We start from the raw sequence: 18758 nt of genomic DNA, 5'->3' as shown, positions 1-18758 counted from the left end.
ACGCTCCCGCCCGACGAACTATTACCAACAAAGTATAGCTGGCAACAAATTCACTGAGTCTTGCGGCGACACTCGACCGCCTGTTGCGATCGGAAGTACGCAGTGAGCTATCTAGATATACGGAACCTGACACAGTTGCGGTCCTCCTCCAGGTCACGGGTCTCCTGTGCAGAAGGCACCTTCAGAAGCATCAAGTGAATATGGGTGGTGATACAAACTCGAAAGAATCGAGCACTGCTTGCTGTTTGAGGCTACACACGGCAAAAACCGCTTTACTGTGTAAGAGCAAAACTCGATGGCCGGAACCGACGGGAGCTAAGTGTTTCGTGTAGTAGATTGCAGTTGATCTCCGTGAGAAAATGTACAGTTTCTGTGTCCCCGTGTTTTGTGTGTCGGAATCGACACCGCAGCTGTACCGTCAGCAAGAAGTTACCCATTCCCCGCAAAGCTAGCATTAGGTGGGGACCCGCTGTCGATTGTGTTGGATGGTCCGATGGTGAATCTTCCAGATGCATGTGTGTTAGCAGAGGGACAGGGACTTGGGTGCTAGGGGTGAAGCTGCGCAAGGCAGAAAGGTTCGCGTTGTAGTTGACGCTGCTGAGGTAGAGGCAAGCGTAGAATGGGGAACACGAGTTGGTTACCTAAGGACGGTGCCGCCAGCCGCCAGCTGCGGCAGGTGGCGGTAGCTCAGCACCGAACAGGAAGGCTTCTACGGAAACCAAGTAGCTGTTATCCTCGCTAAGACATATATATATATATATATATATATATATATATAGTTATCTGGAAAAGCACTCAACTGCAGAACGGATTTGCTATATGCAGTATCCGAGAGAGGGAGAGCTCTAACCACAAGTGGTTGAGTTTGCGGGATGCTAATCAGTCTGTCAGGGACGAGAAACGGGAGTCGCTGTAACAGACCGCCGTGTGGTTTCAGTATTTGGCACCTACAGCCATTAGTTTGAAACTTGGTTTGACGCGCTTTCATTCAGCAGTGGCAGGTGTGAGTCCCGCTGCCCCAAGAACGGACATGGGGATGAAATGGGTGTACAGGACCGTTTCTCTTTTTCCTCTTGGAATCCTGTTGGACCTATATCTTTTCCGCTGCGTTCGTCCCCCCTTTTAGTTTCATAGAAAATGAAACAAAGGGCGGCGAACTACTTTCTTCTTCAGGAGAAGGAAGTTTGACCTTACGTACTGTCTGCCGAACCTAGAGTGGCTTTACAGGGCTTGACTTAGCCAGGAGCTGATCCGGTGTATTCCGTAGCATCCTGGGCCCTTTTTCACGGTAGAGCTTACTAGTACAGCGAGAAGATGAGCCGTAAAATAAGGCTGCTACCCACTTTAGAATCCGTACTCCTGTCGGCCGTAAGAGATCTAAAAACATCGAAATTACCTGACAGCCCCGCTGGGAAGCCGATGTGGCGCCACCGGTTCCACATCTGGGTGTACACGTCTAATGCCGGTTCAGTAACGACGTGCACCGCAATGTTCATCGCCACACTTTACCTTGCCGGCGAATTGTGAGTCGGCTTAAATAACAATTGCAATATTTTGCTGAACGAGGTTTTCTACGCAGGAGGCCGCTCTGCGAAATTTCTCAGAGACTTCGTTTTCTCCTCGAGTCTCGCGACCATGAAAAATAGTTAATGCGCCGGTGCACAAAATGTCACATTAAATGCAGATATATTATTTGAGAGGCGTCACATCCTTCGCGCTACACCGAAGAACGAAGTTTTAAATGCAGTTTTTAGTACGGCGGTTTGTTATACACGAGGAGGTACGGTTTTCCAACCAGGGGGCCAGCAGCTATTTGGAATTCCCCCTCGTCTTCTCTAGAATATTTCGAAGCGCTCTACTCTACGGCAAGTTAAAACATTCCCCTCAGACGGGGGTCGACTCGCGTGGCCGTGTCAGCATAATCAGGGCGCGCACATCGGGTTGGTGACTTACGGCTCCCCGACTCGAGCAGCCCCGTCTCTCAGAAAATGTCCTAAGCCCCGAAGCGTATGTTGTGTGGCGTTGTAACAGAACTTTCCATCTCCAACACCAAAAACGGAAGGCACAGTCGGTAACAACCAAGACAAGACCTCACCTAGCCCGAGAGCTCCCCCGTCGAACGACGCTCACTGCCAAGCTGCTTCTGCGTTGGAGCGTCGATAGAAGAAAACTCCCATCGGCACGCCTCACACGGTGGCTGCCAAGAAGAATCAAACGGAAAACAGTTTGGCAGATACGCAATTACCGTGTTAAACTTTTCCTGCAGTACCTGACTTTCGCATGCTTGCGTGGGTTCCTGACGGCGGTCTCGTCTCAGTGTCCGTCTGGTGCAGGCCATCTCTCGTAACCCATTTCCGGGGCGTTTTTGGAGTACGAAAGTTCCTTTTCTCCAAAATCGCACCTGCCCTTTTGTGTGCTCAAAGAACATCAGCAGAATGTTTCTGATTGGTTCGTTTTTATCCGTGCCACCCTACTGTCACCACTGCTGCAGAAGGCATCGCCGACACTGCCACCGGCGCCGGCGTCACCGTTGTCCCCACCATTGGTACGGTTGCCACTGCAGATGTGAATCGTCGTGTTGCTCATGGTGCGATTGCTGTTGCTAGAAACAAAAAATGTGAGCCGCGAATCGTCGCCAAAAAAAAACTGGGGGGGATTCGAGCATGCCTGGAAAGTACCGCAATTGAGGGGTAGAAATTGACGAAAAGCGACTGGCGTGACTAGAGTGTACGTACACTGCTCAGATTGGTCACGTGCCCTAACTTTTCCCAGCTTGCTTCGTGCTGGAGCGCTGCACTGATGGCCTATGCGTCTTTTCGCCCTCATGCGCAGCGTCTCCCCCACCACCTGAGAAAAAACACCCACCGAGCGGCGGGTGGAAGAAAAGTGTGATGCGGCCATAGGAGGAGAAATCGCCGACGCGCCCACGAATTCTGGACTTCGTATTTGCTGAATCAAACCGCGACGTGGTGCCTGCGTCTAAGAAAACATGCCCGAATACGAGTTTAGCATATTCCGTGAGAAACAGGAAACGACGATTTTCTCGACGCACTCCGCTTCTAGAATTTTGGTTTCCAGGAAGACAATTTTTCTCTCGTTCACAGAGAGAAGCCTCTTAAAATTACACGCCTCACACCTGTCCCGAGCGAGATAGACCACGCTCTTCTGTGGCCGCCGTTTTTCTCCGTTGATACTGATTCGTGCGGCCCTTCGCTTTCTTTTTTTCGCTCGAGCATAGCGAGGAGCAAACGAAGGCCGAGAGACGCGCATATTGCTCGCTCATATCTGAGAAATTGTTTCCAGTGCAGCAGCTGCGCCTTTTTTTGAGCGTATTCCTTCCCGTTTTCGCCCTTCCGTGGCAAACCGAAAAGCCCTCGTACAACGATTGCGCGCGGCCCTGCTCTTGTGTAGGGGAAGGTTTTCCCTGAAAGGCGACAGTTTATACAGTCACCAGATGCTTGCGCGACGAGAAAACAGAGCTGACATTTTCTAGATTTGGATACTCTCCTGTATTCCGCGGTTCTCTCGCTCCAGACGGTTGTCTTTTTTTCTTTCAGCGGTGGCGCCAGTTCTCGTCTCCCGTGGCCATTTACCCACCGTGTTACATGACTTGTTTTCTGTTTATATATCTGCTCCGCTCTCTCGGACGCCAATATCTAAAGGGGGACAATCACCTTGTTTTCTTAATCAAATCCGTGTGTCGCCGTCCGGGTGCGCTCACTTCCCGCATGGAAAGTAGTCCTCTTTTTGCCACACCCGTCACTGTTCCTCCGTGACTGTTGTGCTGCTGGTGGTCGCGGGGAATTACTCGATTCCTTGCTAGTCAGTTGCAATATCTGCTGGCTTTTTGAAGGCGGCGCAAGCTGTTGCGAACTGCTTTTCAGGCTCTTCGTCCACCGTTTGATGTCTTAGGGGAAATATTAGTCCGTTTTCCAGGAACCCGCAAGCCACTTCGACGGTCGACCTGGACTGGTACTTTACCCAGTTGTCAGAACGACTAGGTTCTTTTCGAGGTTGCCCATTCGTTGCAACTGTCGGTTTGACTGCTTCAAAAGTAGCTCGTCACTACGTGTGAGCCGCGTCTTTTTTCCCACACGTTCGCATCAACCGCGTTCTTCCTCGTTCTGCCGTTTACTTCTGCCTGTGTTCCGTGCCTTACCATCCGGAGAACCAGCTGGCCAGGACAGTTCCCTTTTATCCATTGCCTGCATATCACGGTTCCAGCTTACCGAAAATATCGCACTGGGCTCCGTTGTACGGAAAAGTGCGTGTGTGTGTCGGTGTGTTTTTTGTTCCGGGTCTCCCACAAACAGAAGCCTGTTGTTTCTGCGGTCGCCCCGCACATTTTCTTTTTTTTTCTGCCTTCATGCGTTCGCCTTCTCGACGGCCCCCTACTTCTGGCACCAGCTCGACTGCTACTGGTGGAAGGAGGGCGGTTTTCCTGTCTGCGGGTTCGCTATGCACGATTGCTGAGAAGCAGCGAAACACCGAGAGGCGTTCTGTGATTCCCGCGTTTTCTCTCGAGATATCTTCGTTCCAGATCTCGGGCCGAAGCCTCCGTGTCGTTGTCTCTCGTGATTTTACTATGTTGAGCGTTCGACCTCTGCTTCGTGTCGTCCTCCCGCAGCACCACTGCCAGAACAAGCGCGCGCTTCGGGATAGCGGGGGAGGAGTCCACCGAGATCCCTGAGACGGTTATACATGTCCTTTAGATTGTTGTGCACATAATATAGAATCCGAGCAACTTCAACGCAGGAGTCATCTCCCTCCTCTGACGAAAATTTCGACACAAGATCTGGTCATATCCGATTTTCTTGGCAGGTGGAGGCCCCCAACGTGCTGCTGGGGTACACACTGGCGAGACAAAGAGATACAGACTTATTAGGAGAGAAGGGCGAGACGGTTGAGTCACGTCGACATAGATCCATTTTTAAACTCTCCTGAAGGCTTTCTAAAGCAACCCGTTCATGCTTTTTCCGGAAAAAGGTTCCTCATAGTTCCGGACGCAACTCGCTTTAGAGACGTGCCGTCTCGCGTTTTTCTCGCTGCGGAAACAAGAAAAGAGCCTGAACGTTTCGGTGCGAGTCGCTTCTTTTTTTGGTTCCGCGTTTCTCTTGGCTTTCTCATGCATCTAAATGTTTCCTGGGGTGTTTCGCCGAGCAATGACCGCCGTTCCACCCTTTTTTTGACACGAAGGCAGTTCCACTTTGGAGTGACAATCCAGACTGCGTATATTCTCTTCTCTGACATGGGTTAGCGTTCTCTTGTGTCTCGAGGACGTGCATTGACGGGGCACGGATCTCGCAAGAGTGAGGAGGGACCTCTGGTGCATGCCGTCTGCTCTCCCCGACATTTAGGGCGTTGTGGGAGAAAAGAAAAGGTGTTTGTGGCGGAGCGTGAAGCCCGCGCAAAAGGGGGACGTGTTCTCGCGTCTTGCGGCTGTCTCCTTTCCTCCTGGCGTTTGGGACAGCTCAAGTTGCACGCGGAGTTTTGTTTTTCTGGAGAAGCACAGGTTCTGTCTCGTTCGCGACGTGAGAAAAGATCGCAGCTGCAACAAGCACAGAGAGACCGACCGCGGTTGTGCCCATGTGAGGAGACTTCTGGATCCTCTTTTAGAGCTCCACACGGGGAGTTTTCTGAGACCTGAGAGCTCCAGGAGGGTTCGGTTTGCCGGAACCAAAACGCCTGCCAAGAGGAAAACGCGAGGAAAAGGTTGTGTTTGTGTAGGCATCAAATTCCCCTGGGTGTACCCTGCATTGGTGTCTTTCCCAGCATGGGAAACGTTGTTTGCTGTGTGGGTGGCGCGATTCTCTTCCCGGTGCATGCATCCCGCGGTGCTTGCCTTGGAGTGCAGCCCTGACACGCTGCTGGCTTAGGGACAGAGACGCGGAGACAGTCTCGGGGGACCGGAGGCGTCTCTACGGCGTGGGTAGACTCGGAGTGGCTTCAGCGTGCTCCGAGTTTCACCTTTGCGTGCGTGAAAACGCGTTTCGATCCAAGGCACACGCTTGGAACGCAAACGAAACTGGAGGCTGAGAGAGGTGACCACGTGGCGTCTTCCCTCTCTTCACACGAGCTGAAGAGACGAGCGACTCTGCTGTCGAGCGTCAGCACCAGACAGAAGACGTCTTTCGGATCTCTCTCCTGCGCCGCGGTCTCCTCGGAGTAGGGATTCCACCCTTTTGCGCTTCTTCGCATGCACCTTTCGTTCGAGAAGCGAAGAGGCATCTGGTTTGCACGTCTTCACGCCGACGCGACTTGCGAGGCTCTCCTAAAAAGACTACGTGAGAACGGCAGTTGCAGAAGAGCTAGATTGTGCTCTTCTCGTCTCGAGTGTTTTGCGAGACTCATGCGTACGGAGGAACTTTTTGCTGGCCGAGGGGCGGTGGTGACCTGTCGGGGACGGCGCGTGGTGTGTGCGTGGGTTCGGTGATAGGGGGAGCTCACCTTTCGGCTTCGGAACCGCGGATCGAGACGGGGCAGATTCTTTCTCGGCAGCAAGACTGAAGCGCCTCGCGCATGTCTTTTGCTCCAGCGTGCGTCTGTCGGCGGAAGCGCGTGTCATGCGCGCGTGAGGTGTGCGTTGTTCGACTTCGTTCCGTGGATCGAGGGCCCAGCGAAATTTTGCGGGTCCGCCGAGACCAACCGAAAGGCGAAGCTGTGGTCAACACAGTGGAACAGAAGCTGTCGCGAACCAATTCGGGATGCGTGAAGAGGGACGAAGGCGTGGACCCATAACCGGACACAACGCGAGTGCCCCGGGCTGCTTTCCCGGTTTCGAGTGACGCCCGAAAAACGTACGTCGCAAGAGCAAGAGACGAAAGAGCGCAACTCAGATTTCGACGGGCGCACGCATCCATATGTACACCTCTATGCTATATACGGATGGATTGGTGTGTAGAGACGTAGGTAGGTGTAGTCTGTCTGAGGAAAGCGTTTCGTTTCGAACCAGCTGCTGTTTTCCCTCTCTCGACGCCCCTGAGGCTTGGAAACATGTTTGCGATTTGCTTTTCAGGCCGTCGGAGCCTCGAGTCCTCCAGCTCGGAGTGTGTCTTCCCTCTCCGCTTCGAAACCTTTCGAGAGCTGTTCGTCAGAACGGGGCTAACACGTCGCCGTGCGCCTTCCTCTTTGCATCCATATACATACGCCATACGTCCCTAGATATATGTGCATGCGTTTTTGGTTGCGCGGAGCGACGCGAGAATTCGGCCGGATTGCGAGATCGTGAGGTGTCCCTTGCGAAAGGCACCAGCGTTTGTGGATTTTGGCATTCTCTTGCGCGTTTTCTGGCGTTCGCGGTCTTTGCCGAGCACGCGCAAGAGAGGTCCTCTTTCCCGCGGCCAGCTCGTCGGTGCGTGTGTGTTGGCGTCTCCACGCGTGCGCGAGATCTGGACGGTGTTTCTGTTCTTGACTATCGTGAGGCGGCGCCTGTCTGTGTCGGAGACGCAGGGGCCTTAGAGCACGCTGTTGCGTTTCGGGCCTGGACCATCAGGATCTGATTCTCACTCCCTGGCTAGAAAGATGAACGCATCGCATGGCCTGTCTGGTCTCGAATCTCGTAGCATCCGAGAGCGCAGAGCCAGTCGCGTGCGTCGGTCTTCCGTCTCGCACATGGGGAAGAGCGAGGCCTGTCTCAGCACGAACAACCCGGAACGCACGCGAGGGGGTAGCCTTGTCGACTGCGAGCGCCGCACGCGCAGCGAGAAGCCCAGCGTGGAGCCTCTGCGGCCAACCCGCGAGAGCAGCCACGCAAGGAAACGCGAGGTGGACCGGAAGCGGCCGGACGGCGAAGGCGCGTCTCTGAGCCCCCGGAGCAACGGGGCCGGCAGCGAGTGCAGCACACGCAGCTGCGAGAGCCACGAGAAAGTCGGTCGCACGCTGAGTGGCGAGTCGACTGGGAAGGACGGAGCGTCTCCAGCGCGTCCAGTCGGGACTGCACGGCGGAGAAGCAACGAAGAGGAACGCGAAGTTCGAGGGGAAGTTCGTGAAGTCCGGGAAGACCAAACAGGTCTGCGGGCGAAGAGAGGCAAGGGCGAAGCAGTTCGCGGGGATCGAGTGTCGGGAAGCCCATGCACTACGGTTGCGACCGTTTCGCCTGTCGGGACAGCGCGCCGCAGCCACTCGGGGAGTCAGTCGAGCGACAAGCGGCCGGGGGCGAAGCAGCCTCCTCTGCACAAAGTCGGTTCTTCGTCTTCGAGTCTCAGCAAAACGATGGCGCCGACGGTGATGAACACGCCGACCCGCATTGAGGCTGGCCGACAAAAGTTCTTGATTTTCGACGCACCGAGCCAGGAGAACCTGCCGGCGTACATTGAGGAGATGCGCGCCTACGAGGTCACCGATCTGGTGTGCACCTGCGAACGAACGTATGACGACAAGACCGTGCTGGCGTCGGGGATTCGCCCGCACGAAATGATCTTCCCCGACGGCGAGGCGCCTCCGGACGACGTCATCGACGACTGGCTCACGCTGTGCAACTCCGTCTCGCAGCAGAAGGGAGCCATCGCCGTCCACTGCGTAGCCGGCCTCGGACGCGCTCCAGTCCTTGTCGCCATCGCCCTCATCGAAAAAGGCATGGATCCCATGGACGCCATCATGTTCATCCGAGAAAGACGAAAGGGTGAGTCCTCGTGAGAATAAAACGCTCCACTTCTCTCTCCTTCAAAACCTGTCTACATATATATATATATATATGTGTCTGTATTTATGCGTGTTTGCTGCGCGTGGCGTCGATGCATGCGTGTTGGTTGCATGCACGAGAGTGGCCTTGGGATCGAAGACAAACACGTGGAAGGACGGGGACCCTACAACTCGCGCGCGGTGGAGTTCTACGTTTCTCGATGCAGTGGAGGCGGGGCACGGAATTGTCTCGTGTCTCTCCGCGTTTTTATGCGAGTGGACGAAGCTGCCTCTTCTCGTTCTGGGCGCGTGCACGAAAACGCGTCCGTAGAAGAAAGCGAGAGTCCAGCAGCGTGTGTTTGAACTCGGTGCGGAGACGTCATTTTCCAGAGGACATGCTGGGAGTCAACGCGGTTCCGGAATTTCCTGAGAGCGCGGTGTTTTTCCGGGTTTTCCCCTTCACTTCCGAGACGGAGACAGCCCACGTTAGACACATCGCATTTTCCTGTTTTTGCAGGGGCGATCAACCGGCGCCAGCTGCAGTTCTTGAAGGGTTACAAGCGTCGCAGCCACTACAAGAAATGCTGCGGAGGCGGGTGCAAACTCATGTGAAGAGAGGTGCGCAGGGAGCGGACACTCTGTCTGACACGGCGAACGCGATTGCGAAAGAGTCGCGAGATGGGGAATTCCCGAAGGCGCTCGAAGCTTGGAACTTTCGGCGGACACGAGAAGGAAAGATCCCGCCGTGCAGGCGTACACGAGCGGTCCCACTTTTCTTTTCCGAGACCACCAACTCGCCAGGTGCCGTGTACGTACACAGCACTGTATGGATATGACTATACTCGTGTGTGGTGCATATACATTGCGTGTGATTCCACAGATCTCCACGGCCGTGTGGGTAGGTGATAGGCAGAAGACCCTATCGACGTGTGTATGTATGTGTCATGCAGCTGTGTGCTTACACCTGGTTCGATGGTTTGCGCATCGCATCGATTTGCGTGTATCATGCCGTGCTGAGTAGAGAGGTGGGCGAGGGAGTGCCTGTTTTCCCCGAAGCGGATGCAGTAGACACGAGCCTTTTGTGCCGGCTGAACACACACTGTGGCGTGAACTTGTATGCGACGGCGTCCATGCGTGGCTGAACTCGGTCTTTTCCTCGCGGTGGCTGTCGGGTCTTTAGCGGGGCACTCGAGGCGCATGCGTGTAGGCTGGTCCTGTGCGAGGAACTATGAGGAAACGAACGGAAATTGGTATGATCGCAGCGTTTCTCGTGCGCGAGACAGTCCCGAAAGCTAATCCCTGAGGAATCAGACTGCAGAGGAAGTCTTGTTTTGCCACTGCTTTTCCACGCAAATTCCGTTGCCAGGGGCCGCGCTCTGACCTCGTCTTCACGCGCCTCCAGAAAACGCGCTGCAGACGTTGCCGCGCGAGGGTGTCGTACTTTTTTTGAGATTTATCTCGCGGTCTGTGTCGACCGCCGTGGCTCCACCTCTTCTGAATATGCGCACGTAGAGCCACTGGCGCGCGTAACTCACTGGGACATTCAGACCCGCATCACCAGATATTGGGGAGCTCGTGGTGGACGCGATTCCTACAGCACGCGAAAGGGACGAAACTCGCCAGGCCTGGTGCATGCGCGGCCCCACGTACACACTAAAGCACGAAAGAAAACGAACGGTAGACATGTGCAGGACGCGCGCGAACGCACTTCAGACGCGAAACGGAGAAGGGGCGGGTTCTAGGAAGAACCTGAACCCTGTTTTTTTCGCGCCTGAACGAGCGGGAGTGTACGCCTGCGCCGGCAGCCGCCAAGGCCGCACCCAACACGGGGGCCACGAGGAAAATACTTGTTCAGCAGGAACTTCTCGTGACAAAGTTAATGAAACGGACGTAAAACATTCTGTAGCCACAGTTGCTGCCCAGTGCAGACGCGCTGTGTGTGTCGGGGAATGTGACGTCAGACACGCAAGCTGAAGAACGAAGCACGGCCTCGGAAGGTGCTGTGTGTGTGTGTGTGTGTGTGTCTGTATACCTTTCTATATCGGCAACACATAGATGTATATATTTGTATATGCACACCGAAGGAAGTCAAGACGGACGAGTGGAGAGACTGTCTCCGGCCAACGCCATTGACCGTAGGACACTTTATGTGCGTGTGAACTTTCGTACACCGAGGCCCCGGTCAGCAGGGCGGATTGGTCTTTATCGTGAGCACGGAGCAGTCGGCACGCGCCTCCTCGCTCTGTGCGTTTCGGTGGTCTGGAAACCTCCTTTGTTACAGGCGGTTGTGTAGACGCGCCGACACCAAGCGCAGGCATTTGAGGTCGCAGTGCGATTTGATTTTTGTGGACAGGGGATTGCGGTGCGTCGGGGGCGAGCAAAACCATGCACACCGAGAAAAGCGCCTCTCTTCGCTGCGCCCCAGAGGCCTTACGCAGATAGAATTTGACGTCGAAAAGCATGGGTGGATCAAGGCAAGCACAACGGAAGTGCATGCGTCTGGGAAGGCGTTTTCGACGCTTCACAGTTACCACAGCGGCAAGTCGATGTTCGGGCTTCCGAGAAACTTGCGCACTTTCGCGCCGCGCTCCGCTTTTCCCGCGAGGGACACAGCCCCAAAGAGGCGCCTTTCTTGAGCCGAAAACGTCCCCACTGCGCTGGTCTTCGCACGCCAAGACATCCTCTTGGAGACAGCAGAACGCGTGCCCAGCCGGCAACCGCGGAAGGCCGCCCGCGACACACATAGCTGCTCACCGGGAACTTCCACACATTTTCCTCCTTCCTGTAAATCCCGCTACGCCTCAACAACGCTCGACCTAGATACATCCAAAAAGGGGTTCACGTACGCGGATGTCGCCTTTTTTTCATATGCACATGTACCTTTACACCTACTTGCAGTTTTGTGAGGATGCACATGGGTCCCGTCTTTTGGCGCTGGCGATGAGCGACGACGACGAGTCGCCTGCATGCAAGATGACAACACGAGTTCAGGCCTCGAAGACTGTCCCGAAAAAAGCACCGCCATGCCTTTTCCCCTGGAAGGCTCTAAGAGTTTTCTAGGCAAGGCAACGCTCCCGTTTGAAAAGGATGGAGAGACGCTCTTTAAAAGGCCCCGCTGAAAATCGCGCATGCGCAGCAGCGAGCCTCACGCACAACTCGGCGCGCGCGAGGCTCGAAAACGGTTGGTGACCGCAAATCTTGTTCCTGTGAGCTGACACAAATCGCGACCGTTTCAGACTCTGACTGTGCCTGCGCTTCTGGGAGTGCGGAGAAAAGCGCCTGTCGCGTTCTGGCCTCACCAAATCTCCCCAGATGTAACCTCTTCACACACATATGAATGGACACAGATGTGTGTGCATGTCCAGAGAGAAGCCACACACAGCTGGTATACCCTTCCTCTCTGTGTTCTTCAGTCTCCGTGCCGTACATGTGTTTCTTCGGCTCTTTAAAACAAGAGGTCTCCCCGCACATCTATACCCTATGTGCACATCAATGTAGACGTCAATTTGTGTCTTTGCGTAGAAACATGGGAATGAACGCTGGATTTTCTGCGTAAAAAACTCACACTGGAAACTGTATTCACACAAAAGCCCATATGCACATCTGCTCTGTAGTATTCTTGGAGAAGTTCGAGAGACGCGGATCGCCGCCAGCAGTGAAGGGGTGTCTCGGCTGCATGCACGACGCGCGGACTTCGCGTCCCTCCCGCGTTTTCGCGTCCCTCGTTTTTCTTCTCGGTTCCGGACAAAAGGGATCCTCAGACCTCCACGGGATTCCCCTCTGGTCTCGTGTGTGTGGCGCCTCGCTGGTTTCGCCGAGACGCTCGACCATGAAGAGCCGCTTGTGGAGCTCTCCCTCGCTGGAGAGATCCTTCAAAACACCGCGCAAGCTTCGCGGGTTTGGGCCTTCTTGCCCACGCTTTCCACCTTTCGTGCTTGCTTCTTCGCATACACTTCACTGCTGGCGCGAGCGTTTCGTGATACGGCAATTCAATCCTCTCTTTACATCCCGCCTGTCTTCGCCAGGGAACGCACATCGACAGTCTTCGTGTTTCTCCTCGCCTGCGCCTCGTCGCCCGGTCTGCACACGCGCGTCTTGCGGACAACAGGCGCCAACCCCAAAGACCTCGGGGGCTCGCCGGACGCTAGCTGCCTTCTCGCTCGGGGTCCTCTCAGGCGTTGCAGCCGCTTGGCTAGCCACAAGACACGCGCCTGGCCGGCAGACGCGGTTCCCTTCGCTCGGCTGGAGCGACGCAAGTTTCCGCGAGGAGGAGGAGGGCGACCACGAGGAAGGCGAGCAGGAGGGTCTGGTGTCTCTTCGCGGTCTATCTGCCGTGGAGGCGTCTCTAAAAGCACCCAATGGGCATGGAGCAACTGCAACTGACCCGCGGTCGCACTACCCTTCCGCTCTCTTGCCGTCGACGGAGCGCCTGCTGTACTCCCCCGCGTTCGTGTCTCTCGTCTCCACTGCTCATCGACAGCCGCTGTTCGTCGCGGAGCGCTTGGGCGGCGATCTCCGCTCCGAGGAGGCGGACAGCGAGGAGATAGGAGACGGGACCGGGGACAGAGAGACATTCTCTGATGCGAGTCGAGAGCTTCAGGGCGCGGCGACAGGAAAGGCCACGGGAGCGGAGCCGAGGCGCGCACCTGCGGCGAGAGACCCAGAGAGACAGGCCGAGCCAGACGCGGAGCATGAGAGGCGCACAGAGGGCCTTTCCACAGGGTCCGACGAGGAGAACCCCAGTGAGAGCGAAGGAAGCGACGAGGAAGGCCACCGGCTCGGGAGACGCGGCTTATATTCGAAAACGCCTCAAAAGGGTCTCAAAACGACGGGAGGCGTCGACAGACGGGCTCTCAACTTCACACAAGATCCCCGAATCGACAAGCTGTGGAGCGCGGACAATAGCGACTATCTACGATCGGGTAGGCGACTCCCGATCTCTCAGTGCGTCCGGTTGGCATCCTCGAATAGGAATGCGCGGCATTTCGTGTCGATTCACCTCCGCCACCCGTTGCATTGCGGCTCGTCTGATTCTCTCGTTTGACACACGTCCATCTCTCTCAGCCGTCGACGCTTGTGCCTCGGCCTTTGCTTCTCCCCTTCTTCTCATTCTTGCCTCCGGTACATGCTTCTGACGCGGCCCACCTCCGTATATCTCTGCCGCTCGATTTTGCGCATCTTTCCAGTCTCGCTGGGAACAGCGCATCTCGTGACTCCGGCACGTGTCTACGCCTAGCTCGCCGCAGCTGACCGTGCATGCGCGACTGGGGTGGAGGCACTTCCACGTGTGCGCTAGCCTACAGGCGCGCCTTCGTGTATGTCTGCCTCTTGGGTGGCCTTTGCAGATTCTTGCATGCAGATATACACATCTACACCTACATGCCTATATTTGTATATGTACGATTTTGCACGTGGCCGGGGGTGTAGCTTATGAGACACTTCGCCCTGGTTTGAGAATAGGACTCTAATCGAGCGCAAATGAAGTAGAGAGGACCACGCAGCATTTTAACGCTCATTGCATGCAACGCTTTGACACCGTTTCCTCGCCGATCTCGCTTAGACTCCAGCTGATTCGTGGATCGCCACTGAGCCTGTCCCTGTCCTCCGATTCCTTTGAATCGATGCGGAGTCTCAGAGGCGTTTTGCAGGGTTCGAAGCGAATGGAAACGCATCTGTTGAATTCCCGATTTGCTTGACAGGATACAGCAAGGGACACTTAGCGGCTGTCGCTCTACACAAGGACAGTCTCGAGGCGCTCCAGAGCACCTTCTCGCTCGGTGCAAACATCATTCCTCAAAACCAAGCTGTCAACGCTGGCGCATGGTAAGGAAAAGACTGACGACCCCCCCGCAAAAACCATCAAATTATATATATATATATATATGTATATATATATATATATATATGTATATATGTATATATACAGCGACGTGTGCAGGGGTACACGATGAAAATGTGTGTCGATCTACAGTCGCATGCAAATCCACATAGGTATCTATGAATGCCTGTATACGCATGAACGTTTCTGCGTACACGGAAGAATGGGATAAACACAGGAGAGAACGGTTTGTTCCTCAACGGCTCGAAACGCCTGCTGGGGAGTCGGAGCGATGGGGGAAAAGCTCGCAGCAAGAGAGGAAGCGAACAAGGATCTCCAGACAACGACGATTTGCTAGTCGTGCATGTGCATGCATCTTTGCAGAGATATTCCTGCATGTGTAAATTCACATATATATATATATATATTTCCGTGCTTACTTGAATGGCATTCCTCCACCCATATGCATGCATATTTTTGTATCGCGACACGTGCTTGCGCAGTGTGATTTCTCTGAACAATGGAAGCGGATGCCATCCCTATGACAGGATTAAGTGGAGAAATCGTGGAAGATAAACGCACGCATTTGTCCCGTGTTTCAGCGGACCTTCCCCCCCATCAATTTGTCTCTGTTCTGGTATTTCTCTTTTTCCACAATTGCATGCACAGGTTCAAGTTGGAGGTGCTAACGAAATCACTCGCACGCCTGTACGAAGAAGTTTACGTCGTCTCCGGCCCTCTGTGGATCCCACACGACCTCGTGTCTCGTGCACCCCTTGTCTCTGTCCCTCGTGCTCAAAAGTACACTTCCCCTCCTCGCAGTCTATCCTCTTCTTCTCCGTCTTCTTCTTCCCCCTTTGCGCCTTCTAAGGGAGCGGGCGAGGGGTCGGATCCCTCACCGCTCCGCGAGAAGGACGAGGCCTCGAGGGAAAATTTCTTTTCGAGCGGCGCGCGAGTCGCTGTGTCGGAGCGAGGCGGGCAAGTCGACCGCGCGAACCTCGCGGCAGCGGGCGACGCGCTCAGGCGCGAAGACGCCCCGGGGGACGGAGGCGGAGACAGCGAGAGGAGCGGAGAAGAGGGAAGTGCACCAACTCGCCTTTTGCATGCAGACGGCGAGACTCCTGGCGCAGAGGCCAGAAAACGGCGGGGAGCTTGGGGGCGGCGGTCCGCATCGTTCTCGGGTCTGTCGCAGAGTCGTGGAGAGAGCGAAGCGAAGGAAGAACCCAGGACGACCGCCTTCCGGACATTTGCGTGCCTCAAGTGAGATCGCATACACACAGGCCGAGCGTCCACGTTTGACCAATCGCGTCTGGCCGCGGAAGAAAAAACCCCTCTGCTCCCGCATAAACACCACGTGCGACCTGAAAACTGTGCTCGGGGGAAGGACCAAAAGATTACGCTGACACCGTCTTCCTGGACGCCACACACAGGGAAGAGACGGAAAGAGCGCGCTGCCCCCGGAGGAATACATTTATGTACGCTCATCTTCCTACACACAAATATATATATATATATATATATATATATATATATGCTTGTGCGCATATCCGCATAGAAGTATAAATGCATATATATATATATATATATATATGTATGTATATATATATATATATATATATAGGTCGCGCAGTGTAACTTCATGATGTATTTCTGTGAGGCTCAGGCGACTGCAAACACACGCAGAAAAGTCGAGGCAGATGCGTTTTTGTCCCGACGCAGTCGAGTAGGGGAAAATGCAGCAGGTTGGAACATAGGGCCTTTCGCCGTCTTGGCTACGAGCATTTTGAATGCGGCCGAGAAGGGCTGTCTTTTTTGTGGACTCGTGCGCCCTGTCTCCTTTCAGGCCCTACGCCTCCGCTCCAGATGTCCTTCCTGTCTCCGTTGAGGCGCTCACGGGGTCGGCGGCTTCGCCGGCTTCCCTCCAAGCGTTCGAGTTTTCTTCTGCTTCGTCTCCCCTCCACTCGTCTTCCTCGATCTCCCCGCCGGAGACCGATGGACTCGAATGGAGTTTCCGCGCGTGCCGCGAGGCCGTTCGCGAGCAACACACCAGTCAAACGCCCCCGCCCTCTTCCGCTTCTTCTGGAAAGACGGTGCCTCCCTTGCACGTGGAGCACGAAGTGATCGGCGCGCACTTGGTTCCTGTGCCGACGCATCTTTTCAAAATTGTTCTGGGCGCTGGTCCGCGACGAACATCGCAGGGGACGTCGCGCCTCCCCGAGGTTGTCTTGGGAGCCTTCGTCGTCCCCAACAAGAAAGTCGACAGAGTGTCAGACATGCGAGCTTTCCGCGTGCCTCTGCAGTTCGTCGAGTGGATCAGCGGGCTCGATTTCCAGGTAGGCCGGAAAAGAGCAACGCAACGGTTGCTTTCGCGCAACTCGGTTCTGTTGAACGCGCAAGACGAGGAAGCCGAAGCGAGAGGCCCGAACAGGAAAAGGGCCGGCACCCACGCTCCACAAACACTTCAGCCACACACCGGCGAAACCGTCAGCAGGCAGCAGGCGTCTCGGGCGTGCACAAAAAGAAGTGGGAGAAGAAGGGAAAACAGAAAGAGAAGCGCACCGGCTGTGTAGAGGGCCCCCAGACGCGGGCTTTCTAAAATGCGGCCGCAGCTGGACCATCGACGGAGCCCGAACCACGAGGTGCGACGGAGGCGGCACTGTGACGGGCATGCAGTGTGTCTGAGGGTTTCGTCTTTGAAACGCTTTCGCTTCCAAAGACCTCGGAAAACCCCGCTTCGGCAGCGTCCACGCGACTTCTTTGCTCCCTCGCAGATCTGTGCTCCCACACAAAACACCCGCCCTGTTTGTCTCTTCTCTGGGAGCTCTTTCACATCTCTCCATCTGCACATCTCGCCGTCGCGCTCCGACTCTCTTCCTCGCTTGTTTCTGTGGTGTTTCCACGGACCTTCTTCCACCTCACCTCGCCGAGCTTCCTCGTTGTCTAAAGTATCTCGCCGCATGCGTTTTTCTCGCTGAGCCCGCGCTGTCTCTCCGTTGAGGCGCGTTTTGTGGGCCCTTTCTGTTATCTTCCTTGCCGCTTTTCCGGCTCTCTCGTTTCGTTGCTCCATCGACCGCCTTACGCGCCACCCTTTTGCTTCCTTCCTGCGGTTTCTGTGCGCGACACGCGTCCCGCCCGTGGCGCCCCCGTTGCATCCCCCCCCCCCCCCCCCACTCGCACAACCGCCAGCGCCTGTGTCTGAACGCACTCCGCTCTCTCGACTGTCGGGCGCCTGCATGCAGGGTGTGGTGACCTACGCTCGCGAGAAGTGCGAGCAGACCCAGGCGTCCGGAGACGCGGGAAGCGTTTCCGGCGCGGAGACGACTCGCGGATTTTCGTCTCTGTTCCTCTCGAGGGACCAGGCGAGGGCCACCCCCGCCGGACGAGAGGCGGGAGAGAAGATCTCGCCGAGCAGTCAGCAGGAAGAGGCCGCGTTCGGCCTGCGATCTGGCCGTGGGAAGCTCGGTGAGCGACAGGCGTCTCCGTTTCCCTCGGCCGAGAGGCGTCGTCGCAGACGCGAGCGAGAAGAGACGTCTCGTTTCCTTCTCGCGATCGATCTCTGCAGAACCCGCGAATGGACTCCGACAGGCACCGCGGGCGAGAAGAGACCCTCGCGGGATGGCGGGGACTTCGACGCCGCCGCTGTGCCTCTGCGCGAGAGAGAAGCCAGAAGGGCTATGCGGTCGACACGGCGGGAGACGCAGGCCGACGGGCTGACCGTGCAGCGCGGGCGAAACGCGCAAAACTCAGAGAGAACGCACCCGCCGACGTTCAGCTTCTGCGCTCCAGGCGCGTTTGATATGCTTGGTGCGTCGTCGCGATCGACTTCGGCGCCGCCTCGCCTGACTGGAGCGGAGAAGCGGTCCGAACAAGAAGGCTCTGAACGCACTGGCGAGCACGAAACGACAGGAAAAACCTAAACAGGAAACTCTCGACACGGGCGAACGCAGCACCTGAGGCGACGCCCTCCAGCTCAGAAATCGTGCAGAGCCGAGGGGGAAAAAAGATGAGGAGGCGAGAAAAAAAGGACGAAACCGAGCGCACGTCAGAGTGGAGCGACGGAGAGAGGTAGAGGGCAAGAAGTACCCTCTCGCGTTTTGAGGCGGCAGAGACGCAGACCGGTAGGCGAATCGAAAGCAGCAAGGCGGCGTTGACGCTCCTTCCAATCCCCTTCCATCGACGCCGATACCAAAACACGTGTGTTTCGAGCGTTTCGGATCCTGCGGCGGCCTCGCCACGGCGCCTGTGTTCCTCAGAACACGAGTCGAAAAGATGACGCACGGACGTTGAAAAAACGCGCTTGGAAACGCCGCCCTTCTTCGGT

At 55.7% G+C, this 18758-nt stretch overlaps 2 protein-coding genes across 2 annotated transcripts; both read left to right on the top strand.

The window, feature by feature from the left end:
- Positions 1-7521: 7521 nt before the first annotated feature.
- Positions 7522-9231, top strand: NCLIV_003240 (putative phosphatase; the record flags this gene model as incomplete). Its single annotated transcript, XM_003879824.1, has 2 exons — positions 7522-8620; positions 9137-9231. 2 exons carry the CDS (start codon positions 7522-7524, stop codon positions 9229-9231), a joined length of 1194 nt encoding a protein of 397 aa, XP_003879873.1.
- A 2516-nt stretch (positions 9232-11747) lies between these two features.
- NCLIV_003230 (putative DNA/RNA non-specific endonuclease domain-containing protein) lies at positions 11748-18354 on the top strand (the record flags this gene model as incomplete). The annotated part of the gene is made up of 6 exons (XM_003879823.1): positions 11748-11825; positions 12728-13541; positions 14319-14442; positions 15107-15697; positions 16281-16770; positions 17677-18354. The coding sequence occupies 6 exons, from the start codon at positions 11748-11750 to the stop codon at positions 18352-18354; spliced, it is 2775 nt and encodes a 924-aa protein (XP_003879872.1).
- Between the last annotated feature and the right edge of the window lie 404 nt (positions 18355-18758).

Source organism: Neospora caninum, chromosome Ib (genome assembly GCF_000208865.1).
Source record: "Neospora caninum Liverpool complete genome, chromosome Ib".
In the NCBI taxonomy this organism is placed as follows: Eukaryota; Apicomplexa; class Conoidasida; order Eucoccidiorida; family Sarcocystidae; genus Neospora; species Neospora caninum.
The sequence above is the reverse complement of the archived record's forward strand: the minus strand, read 5'-3'. Positions and strand labels throughout refer to the sequence as shown.